General features: G+C 45.5%; 1 protein-coding gene across 2 annotated transcripts in view; it reads right to left on the bottom strand.

The window, feature by feature from the left end:
• Positions 1-3042: 3042 nt before the first annotated feature.
• LOC147431724 (Ku70-binding family protein) overlaps positions 3043-11014 on the bottom strand; it is a 55567-nt gene continuing 47595 nt past the window's right edge. For both annotated transcript variants that reach the window (XM_086494231.1, XM_086494230.1), the window contains exon 5: positions 3043-3712. In XM_086494231.1, coding sequence (XP_086350357.1) covers positions 3572-3712 — 141 coding nt within the window. In that variant the 3' untranslated portion in view covers positions 3043-3571. The remainder of the gene's footprint in view (positions 3713-11014) is intronic.

The following is an 11014-nucleotide window of genomic DNA, read 5'->3' as shown; positions in this document are numbered from 1 at the left end:
AGCAATGAAGACCAAGGAGTTACACCTTTTCTCCTCTAGGGCTTACGTGTATGCGTGCACGCAAAAGAGCTCTCTCTCTCTCTCTCTCTCTCTCTCTCTCTCTCATGCTTGTTTCCATGGAGCTCTACCTCCAAGCTCCATTCCGAGCACCTTGCATGAAACAAAAGAACAAAAGAATTTGTATGCTCAAAGCTTGTATCCCCTCCCAAGCATCCCTAATAATTATGGTTCTACTTTTAGCCCCATTTTCAAAGGTTGGGCTTCTTGTAGCATCCTCAACCTAACAAAGGGGATAATGATCTATGTATTAATGCAAGATACTTTTGCAAGAGAAACTCAATTCAAGTTAATGTACATTATCTCTACATGGCTCTAGACAAGTTGAACAAATGACCTCAACATAATCATCTCCAAAGATTTTGAAGTTTTTCTTATATCTGTCGCTATAAGCGAATTATTTAGAAATACTATGGCTAGGCCTTGCTTTAAAAAGGGTCAAATCTTAAGGGATTACCATACACACCCTTGTAAAATCTCAAGGAAAAGTTGATGCCATGTGTCTTAATGTAGGATGTCCCAAGCCATGTCCCACTATGGTGATTGCTTGGGAGTAGTCCATTTACGAGAAGGGCATGATATAGGACATAAAAGTGTTCAACTGCATCCCAATCACAATCTTCAATCATCTATGATCATGCTCAAGGTTCTTGGAATCACTATTGCTTGACACCTTGATTATCATCAAGACAGGTCACGAGAGCATCAAATATTTCATGGTACAAATGAAGTTCATAGACAAGCAAGTTTTTGAAACAATTTTGATTTCATATTATTCACATTCTAAGCAAACACAATGAAGATAACTCTCACACCATCCAATGGCCGATGTTTCAGATTATATCACAATCATCTCACCAACATTGTAGATACTACTAAAATTTTGCAAAATTAATGTCATCAGAGAAAAATTGAAAGACACAATACCAATTTGATTTTAGAGGATGGACTTCTTCCCCATGGCTCAAAGCCACCTATCTCAGACATGAGAAAGAATATTATGCTCCTTGTGTAAGCTATTGTGGCATTCAAGGTGCAACAAAAACTATCTAGATTATGTACCCGAGCAATCAGTGAGAGGAATATTGAGTATACTCATCGGTAAAACAAAAGGGCAGAATATGATCAAGGGTAGGCAATTTTGGGACTTAACAATATCTTATATAAAGAGTGTTACCCAAATTAAAGAATCAAAATAATGTAAGTCCTTCAGTCTTTAGAAATTCTAAGGACTCTGTTCCACGGGTTGTTTCTCAACAAGATCCTTAAGCCAAATCACGAGGTGGCAAGGAATAATTGAACTCAAAGATGAAAAAGAGCCTACAAGGGCGACCCTAATGTGGAGACTAAAACCCTCTCGCCCTACAAGAAAACCAAGTCACTTGCATGACAGTCAATTATTCAATCAACAATGGGTGTCTAAAAGGTGCAAGGAAATCGAAAACATTGATGGTACTTCTACTTGAGTGCCTCTACTTTTAGAAGGTACTTCCTGAAAACATTATCATTATGATAGATACAGTTTTCTAAAACTTAAATTTAGTTACTTGCAAGTACCCCCCACAATCAGGGGTCAGAGCGCATGCAACCGTCAATTTTGCATGCTTTCAGTGCCCCGTCTCTTGTATGCTGGACAGCTCAGCAGGCGGAATGTCAGAGCCTTGTGGACAGTTTGCAGACCAATGGAGGGCGTCCAAGTCAGCACCCAGAATAGTCAGAGGCCACTGACAGGCTGCAGCCAATCATCGCCTCCCAAATCAGCGTCCTGCTGCTGACACATCAGCATCCATAATTTGAAGGTGTGCCAACCAATCAAATCACTCATAAGTCAATGCTTGTAATGCAGATGCCACTGCAGTCTACCAAATCGTCAAGGTCGAGAGTTAGGGGGCGTGCAGTCTGTACCGTCCAACACGACTTTCCTACGCAGAATTCAACGCTGCAGCCATCAGATTTGCAACACATCAGCGTGCAGAATCTACAGATTGCGCCTCCAATCAGGTACTTGCAGGTCAGCAGCCGGAATGGGGTTGAGGTGGTGACACCTCAGCAGTCATAATACTGTGTGCATTTGTTCTCGTCAAACTCCTGCAGTTTCCCGTCAGTGCATACTGCAACTCCTGCGATTTTCGCATCTGATGGCCCCCCTCCTCCCGACTCTTGACGGCCGGGAAAGAACACTCGGTGTCCTTTCCCTCAGAAAACGGCTCCCGCCATGGCTCGCAGCCTCCCCGTTGCTCACCATGGGTCGCCAGTTTTCCGTGGAAAGGACACTGAGTGTCCTTTCCAAAAAGAAATCAGAGGCCACTGCACACTGCAACCACCCACATCAGAAGTCGGAAGGCATCTCTGCAGCTCCCGTGCTGCCTGTCCGTGTGTCAATGATAATTGCTGCCCCTCCTCCCCCGACTGCAACGGCCGGGAATGGTCTATCAGTCACCATTCCCAAGGAATGAGGCTCCCACCATGGCTCCCTGCTCCCGGCCGGTCGCCATGTGGTCGCCTACATTCCTGGGAATGGTCGCTGACAGACCATTCCTACCCAGAACCATGGTGGCATCAAGGTATTATTACAACATAACTGTTAACAAAGCCTGTGTGTGGAGTGGCAGTTTTCAGCCTCTACTAGAACTTGTCGTCTAATAAAAGCATGAAACTTATCTAAGGCAGACCAACATACTCTTTAAAATGTGGAGCTCCAAAAAGGAGAAAACAAATTTTAGTTTCCTACTGCCACTCATAAATTTTGCATCTTGTATGCCTATTGATAGCATGAAAAGCAAGAGAATGTGCTGTCCCCTTACCTTTAAAAATCCTCTTTTTCATGATGCAGTGGCATGTTGAAAAATTACAGTCAAGCCTTCTACATTGCTAGATTTAGTCTTTCTCCATCCATTATAACCAAAACAACTACTTCATGAGCAATTAATCGGATTCTAAGTGTAATTTGAAACCCATACAACAAGTCCATTAATTTCCCACTGAAATCCATGAAATGGGTCTCTCATAACATTGTGCTCATTGCAAGAACTTATTTCATAACAAGAGCGACAAGTAGCTGAAAACAATGTACCTTATGAGCTAATTGTCCAATCATTAAGTTGAGCTATTGAGAAAACGGCTCATCTTTCAGTCACATTCATAAAACTGTGAAAAGATTCAGTTTTCAGTGATATCGACCAAATTTGTGCAGCTGATCATTATTTTTGTGGGGAAATTGGGTCCTCCACAATTCAAAGGTGCATCTCACAGAATTCAGAAACACCAAAGGAGACCCCCACTTCGTCCCAATGCAGTTGTTCGGCATGGTAGCTTTTGTATAATATATCATAAGGACTCTGCTCTAAATGTCACACTGGTAAAATCCCTCTTTCAATAAGTCTAGGACCCGTGAGAAGAATTAAAAATGGTCGACAAATGAAGGCTGATGAGATATAAATGAATGATCACTGAGCTGTAAAAACAATTCGTAAAACTGAACGGCCTTGAATGAATATACTCGATATGAAGGCGATCACGGAACCCTGTCAAAAGGTTTTGTATCTTTATAACATATATCCCAAACTTCGTCCATGACCCTCTCTTTTTCCAGTGCACTTTTTGGACAGTAAGGATTTAAAGCCAGTGACTTCATAACCCTCCTCCGCACGCAACTCTAAAAAGTAAAAACACAATGGATATCAGACCTAATGTCTCAAAATGCAGGAGTTAATAGCCAATTAACAGGGCATGCACTCTTCAAACTTCTACAATTTTCTCTTTTATCAACGCAAAACACAGCCCGATTGAGTAGTAAGAGAGAGTGTTCGTGAATGCATGCGAGCATCCGGGATTTTATGCTTTTTTTTCCTTTTTTTTTGGCAAAGGAATCCATAAATAAAAGTAGAAGCAAGGCAAAAACAAAACAGCAAACAAAACAACAAATTATAAAACTAGAACAAAAAAGCAAACAAAAAATTCATACTCAAAGACCAACTTCACACACCCACCCCAACACACACACACACGGAAGTTAAACTGACAGAGCAAATGGAAAAACAAGACACAAAAGGCCATGCTCCACCCCACTCTCTCACACATACACCGAACCAAGAAATTGCATGCAAAAACCAGAAACAAACAAAAAAAACAGAAAAACACAAACCCTCATTTCCCACCAGTAGTGTTACCAAAAAATAATGATTGCACGTGTGTGGGTGCACGCGTGTTTTTCAAAACTCTAATTTATATGAGGGGTCCTAGTCGAGTGTTCTAGACTTCACTATACTCAATACAAACACTAGCCCCTCAACCATTCACAGGGAATGGGCTATTACCTGGTGCACCTAAACTCGGAATCATTTTAAAAAAGGCTTCTCTGATAACTATTTAACCCGCGGTTTCCTCATTACATAAAGCGGTTTGTTTTGCTGAGGTAAATCTTCAATTGGGAAGCAACCTAGCACCATTCGAATCCGAGAGTTTAGGCTCTCAAGGTTCAGAGCGAGGAACAGAGGTTCCTCAAATAGGTGTTTACCCTCACATCTGGAGCACCCATCGAATCAGAAGGATCAGAACGGGAGAATGGTAATAATGCCCCACCTTCATGTAATTAAAGATTCTCCATAAGGGGTACTGATAGTATTCAATCCTGTTTTGTGACACTTTTCTCCATGGAGCATCTAAAAACCTTGTGTCTGGCCATTTTCCCTAAACCTTTTTCACTGAGACATCTTGTACAAGCTTCATGAATGAGGGCACTGAGGAGTTTCTCCTGTAGTTGACTTGTCAATGTGCACTAATCTTTTGCAAGAGCGCATCAGTTAAAGAGAGAGAGAGAGAGAGAGAGAGAGAGAGAGAGAGAGAGAGAGAGAGATGAAATGAAATGTTATAAGGCCAAATGACCTATGAGACCAGAGCGTTACAATGTGATGGATCTGATACGAAGTCAGAATAACAAAATGATGAAATATAAATACTAGGAAATCCTAAGCTGGTAGGTGTGAACTAAGCAGCTAGTCGGGATAGCTAAACCACAAGTCACAAAAGATCCACCATTGGTCGCTGGCGGATCTCATCCATCTCCTCCATGGTCAGCAGTCTGACTAGGCGTCGTGCATGTCGGGCCAAAGTGATTCGGATCCTCTAATGTAGCCTTCGTCAATGCTGTGTAGTCTTCAGCAGTCGTGGGCGTTTGGATCTCCCCAATTCAGTCGCTCGGTCGATCAGTGTGCCTCTGGTGTGAAACGACAAGATCTGCTGTGGTAGTAGCTCCTCCGGGTGCCCAGTGTCTGCTCTATAGAAATATGTGATGTGTCTCTGAGACTGGCTGGCCTCTCCTCTCAGCAGGCTCTCTTTGTGTCTGCGCAGCTCGAGCAGAAACAAACCCAGGCATCTCTGATCCTCGTACCTCATGACTTTGGAGAGTGGTCCAAAGCCCTCACTGAACAAGCAGTGCCGCCTCGTATCTCGTAGTAGACGGGGCATTGGCATGTGTAGTGTAACTCTGTCTCAGGCTCCATGTCACACAGGGGACATGTCCTGGCCTCTGCTGGTATTCCGCTGTATCTCCGAGTCTCGATCCGCAGCTGGTGTGAAGATGTGTGTATCTAACCAATAGCACACCCTATCCCGTGAGACAAGTGGGTGTCCATGTATCTGGGCCTCGTCACAAAACCGTCCGCCGTAAGCTGGAGAAGATGTTCTTTGTAGAAAGCAATCTTCGTGCCCAGCTCCTTTGCTGGCTGTACCATGTCCTCCTGGTGTCTAGCTGAGTCAGGTCCTGGCGAATGAGCCTGGTGATCTCGGACTGTGTAAGAGTCATGGAAGGTGCGTCCAATGAGTACTGGAAGGGGGGCAATCTGTCTATACTGAACCCATACGCCTGGAACCATGATGTCATCTCCCCATACCAACATGTTGTATCTCCCTGCATGGCTAACTGTCGAGAGGACTCAAGTGCAAGGCGGGCGTATCTGTCTCTGGGAAGTTCCCACATGCGGTGTATGAAGGAGACAGATCTAGTGAGCGCCTCAACCACTAGTGGGGGGGGGCAACTAGCTCTAATCGGATAATGGCACGTGGTACTGAAGCCTTGGCTCTAATGAGCCGCGAGATCATAGAGACCAGGGGCTTCTCCATGTCCCCCCATCCATCAGTGCGACGTGTCCTCTTGTGATGATCCAATGAAGGCCCCCAGATCTCAACTCCATAGAGCAATGCAGAAGCCACTAATGTGTCAAAGAGCCAGAGCTTCGTCCGAGGCTCCTGAAACTGAACCTCTCAACACATCCTCTCCAATCTACCCAATGCCGAATGGGCTCTGGTCAATCTAGTCTTTGATGCTCTCCTTAATGAGAATGCTGGTCCACTAAAAACCACTCCAAGGTAAGTGTAAGCTCCACCGTCTCCTGGCCGTATGTGAATGCGGACGCTAACCTCCTAATCCACTGTGGGGTGGTATTAAATACCATGATCTTGGTTTTACCAAGGTTGACAGACAAACCACTTTCATGGGCAAACCTATGCAAAGCATCCGAGTGACGTTGCATCCCCTCCAGAGAGTTGGAGATCAACACAATATCATCAGTGTATAACAATAACGGGATCCATGTCCCCGCCAGCGGTGCACCTCTATCCCCATCTCTCTCAATGTAGTCAGAAACCTCATCCACATACATACCAAATAGTGTAGGAGAGAGCGGGCAGCCCTGCTTCACCCCAATAGTGGAGTGAACCGGTGTAGATAGACCCTCTGAGGTGCGTGCATGCCCTACTAATGATCTGTACAATGCCATGATCCCCCAAATGAGCTCTGTGGGTACTCCCATCTCCTGTAATTTGTGCATCCGTCTAACTCTGGGTACTGTGTCAAATGCTTTGCAAAAGTCCACAAAGCTACAATAGATCCGTCTCACGGGATCTGCCCTCCTCGATGATGGCCCTTAGTGTCCAGATATGATCAAGAGTAGAAAAACCTCTCTTGGACCCTGCCTGCCCAGTTGCACACATTCCCTCTCTCTCTGCCCATCTACTCAGTGCTGCCCAAGAATGGATGCGTACAACCGTGCCAATGTGTGTCCAATCATGATAGTGAGATAATTCCCAGGCTCCATAGGGTCTCCTGATTTGAAAATAGGTACAATCGTAGATAGGCTCCAGGTGTCAGGCAAGCCCTCGCACATGGCACGGTTAAACATGACTGCTAGTAGATCTCTGGCATGCATGAAATGCTCAGCCATCATGATCATATGCTCTCCCAGTCCTCATCCTGTCAAAAGCCTTCTTCACTATCTCAGCTGTGAAAAAAGCACATGTGTGTGGGCAAGGGTCGGGGAGGTCGGGAAGAGGCGGTTGTCCAATAACTGTGTACAAAGATGATGCGTACTGACCCCAAGTCTCTGTAGAGGTAATGGTAGGGGCGAGAGGGGGGGACAACACACGAAAGAGCCGCCATGCCTCACGCGAGTCCTGACTCAAGAATAGCTAGTAGAGATCCTGCTCTAGTTGAGCCAAAAATGCCCTCTTTTTTCGCCGCACTAGGCGTCGGAAGTCAATCTGTGACTGTCTGTGAGTGATGTCCCCCAAGTGCACTTCCCTTTGAAGTCTAGCTCTAGTTTGGTAGCATTCCTCATCATACCAGCTGTTCTGAGGCATGCTCCCAGAACAGTGTCGATGTTCGGGCTAGGTGTGTGGTTATGCCTCTGCTGCTGCATCATGTAATGTCTATGTCAGTATAGTAGTAAGCTCCTCCAGAGGTCGCCCCACCTCGTTAGTGCACAGGCGTATGTAGATCTTGTCTATGTATACAGAATCCGTCTCCCACGTGAAGGTATAGCGAGTAGGGGCTGCCACCCGTGGACTGTGTGCTACACTGAACTGGAAAGAGATGGTCAACAACACAATAGCATGATCCACTGCCACCCCAACAGGTCTGGGCCCAACTATGAGATCCTGGATACTAGAGATGAGGCTTGGTTGTGCCATGACATAATCCACTGTGCTAGCTCCATGTCTGTGTGGAAAGCATGTGATGCCTCCCGCAGCGAGAAATCTCTGTAGGCCATTCAAGATGGCCAATCCATCCGCAGTCCCCATGTCTATCAAGTGTCGTCCATACTCAGTATGTTCCCCATCCTGTGATAGTCTGGATAGGCCTGTCTCTGCAACATCCAGCTCTCTCAGCATCTCCTCTGAAGTATCATAAAATACTGTTTGATGATTGAAAATTGTCAAAAATAGGGAAAATAGGTTTAATGCACTGGAAAATGCTCCAGATGGATTCTGATGGTAATGTTGATGGTCATGCTGTGTGCAACCGGAGGATATGAATCTAATCTAAGTGTCTGGACATGCACGGTCTGCGAACAGACTCACAAAAGTGCTGGATCACTTCCTATATTCTAGACTGACTTGATTGACTGAATCCTGGTCATGTTGTAGCTTGTCCACGGACACATAGGGTTGGATGTGTCACGTGACAGGAAGCGATGGGGAAACCTCAAAAGAGAGGGCACTCATTCTTCGTTTTCCCTCCATGGAAGCGAAGGACTTTTTGAAGAAAAGGCCAACTCTTAAGAAGACGGGCATCTTTCTCGGGGATGATCTTACCCTCTCGCAGATCGCTCATATGTAGGAGGTAATGCTGGAGATTAGAGCGGCAAGGGAATGCGCCCTGATGTGGGTGCTTTTGAGGATAGTTTTAACAAGAGAGACATCATCTTCTACTCTGAGACACATCAGGCCCCTGGGCAATCTATGCCTCACATTAGTGGATACAGATGGGAGAGAGCCTGTAGACAGGAGACACAATCCGAGCACAGAGGGCGGGGCTCAGGAGGAGTGGCAGTGTTATTCAGAAAGGTTCTGCAGACATTGATACATATAGCTCGCAGGGATGAGCAAGCTAGGTACATGTGGGTGAGATTGAGAGCAGAGACTCGCAGATATCTTTACATTGCTATTTGCTACTTTCCCCTGAGCACCCCCCAGAGGACAGTCCCCCTTCTCTATTTTGGATGATGACATATGGGAATTCTCTAGAGATGGTGACATTATCATTCTAGGGACTTCAATGCTAGCTTATTATTTTTAAGTGACTTTTGTTGGGAACTAGGTAGGGAAAATTTACTAAGTTTGTATACAAAAAAACCTAGCGCTAGCACTTTCTGGAGAAGAGGCAGCAGGAGCATTGCTCAACAGGCACCTTCTCAAGTAAGACTACCCCAAGACCTGGCGTTTCCACCACCAGAACCCCTAGCGTTTTCAGCCTTGGAGACTTGGCGTTTTCCAGCCCTGCCCTTTGGCGTTTTCAGCAGTGGTTGCAGCAGCAATTCAGCAGGGAATTTCAGCAAGCACAGGACCAGCAAACTCAGCATTTTCAACAGCCTAAGCAGCTTTTCAGCAGCAGCATATCAGCGTTTTTGCTACAGCCCTAATCAGTGTTTCAAGACTTGCGAAAACTCAGCCAGCCCAGCGTTTTCAAGACCTGCAAAACCTGCGTTTTTCCAGCCATCAACTCCAGCGTTTTGGCTTGGAAATGACAGCGTTTTCAGCAAGAAAGGACAGCAGAAATTCAACGAGTGAAAAAGGATAGCAGATTCAGCGTTTTTCTCTCGGTAGTATGCACAGCAGGAGATAGCGTCGTCTTCATCTTCACCGTTGTCGTCGCAGCATACAATTTTCAGCCATAGCATCACTTAGACTTGCATCAGCACTTGTACCAGATTGTGCAATCAATAGCATAGACCACTCTCGCCATCGAAAGTGGGGCCTTCGAAAGAGGGTTTTACGTCGTCTCTGGTGTCGTATTCTCTTCTCTCTCTATCTCTCAGTCTCAACACCTTCACGCACAGTGTCTATTCACTTTGTTTGTGATCACTTGCACTCTCTCATTAACGCACGGAAGGTTCTCCCTTCCCTAAGAATAAGGAACCTTGAGCACAGCTCGGAGCACTCATCTTGAGCAAAGTTCAACATTCACTTCCGTTGCACCTTACATTGGTATCAGCGCTTTGGCAGTGTTCTGTATCACTCAAGGAAAGAACCACAAGAACCACATAATTTTTTTTGCTTGTTGCGGCCGCACGTAACCCAAGTTCTCTTGGGCATGTCATTTCTAATCGTGTTTTTGAAAAGTGACAGGAAACCCAAGAAAGAAGGGCTTGTCCAGTCTCCCATTGTCTCTCTTTTCACTCATTGAGAGCGGACCGTGCACTTAGCGGCCGGCCAATCGACGTGAGGTGGGAAAAAGCAACCTTGGTGTGAGCGCAAGGCCACCAAAAGATGCGCCCGCGGAAAAGAGCAGAACTCGGGTGAAGAGAAGATCCTTCTCTAACACAGATTGCAAGCGAAAGAAGAACCTCAAGACCCTCAAGAACCTCAAGAACTCAAGAACCAAGATCCGCAAGAACCCAAGTTCCTCGTGAACTTAAGAACCCAAGACTTCAGTGGATGGTCATCACTCGAAGCGGAATGGATACTTCGCTTGGAGGTGGTGAGCATGAGCGTGCCTAGAAGAATTTTCCCCACCAGGAGGTTTTTCCGACCCTTCCCCATCTATGCCAAGGATTGCACTAACTCCTATGGAGGAGTTGGAGCAGATGTTTATGGACAATAAATTAGAACGCGAAGCAAGAAAAGCAGAAATTGATCGTAAGTGCGAAGAAAGAATGGCAGCCATAGCACGTGAACGCGACGAAAGAGAAGCAAAATTTGATCTCGAGAACAAAGCAAGACAAGCAATGAACGACCGACACATGCAAGAGTTGTTGCGACTCTTTTCTCATGTGCAGGCACAGATGCAAGAGATTCAGAAGAAGGAGACTCTCTCAGTCTCGTCTTCTTTTCCAAAGCATGACACACAGGATTTGCATGATGAATTGCATGATAATGATGAGCATGATGATTTGGATGATAAGGACAAGCATGATGATTTGCATGATGATCAAGATGTGATTTCTCACAAGCATGATGATTT

This window comes from Adiantum capillus-veneris, chromosome 21 (genome assembly GCF_014529385.1).
Source record: "Adiantum capillus-veneris isolate H3 chromosome 21, ASM1452938v2, whole genome shotgun sequence".
Taxonomy (NCBI): Eukaryota; Viridiplantae; Streptophyta; class Polypodiopsida; order Polypodiales; family Pteridaceae; genus Adiantum; species Adiantum capillus-veneris.
The sequence above is the reverse complement of the archived record's forward strand: the minus strand, read 5'-3'. Positions and strand labels throughout refer to the sequence as shown.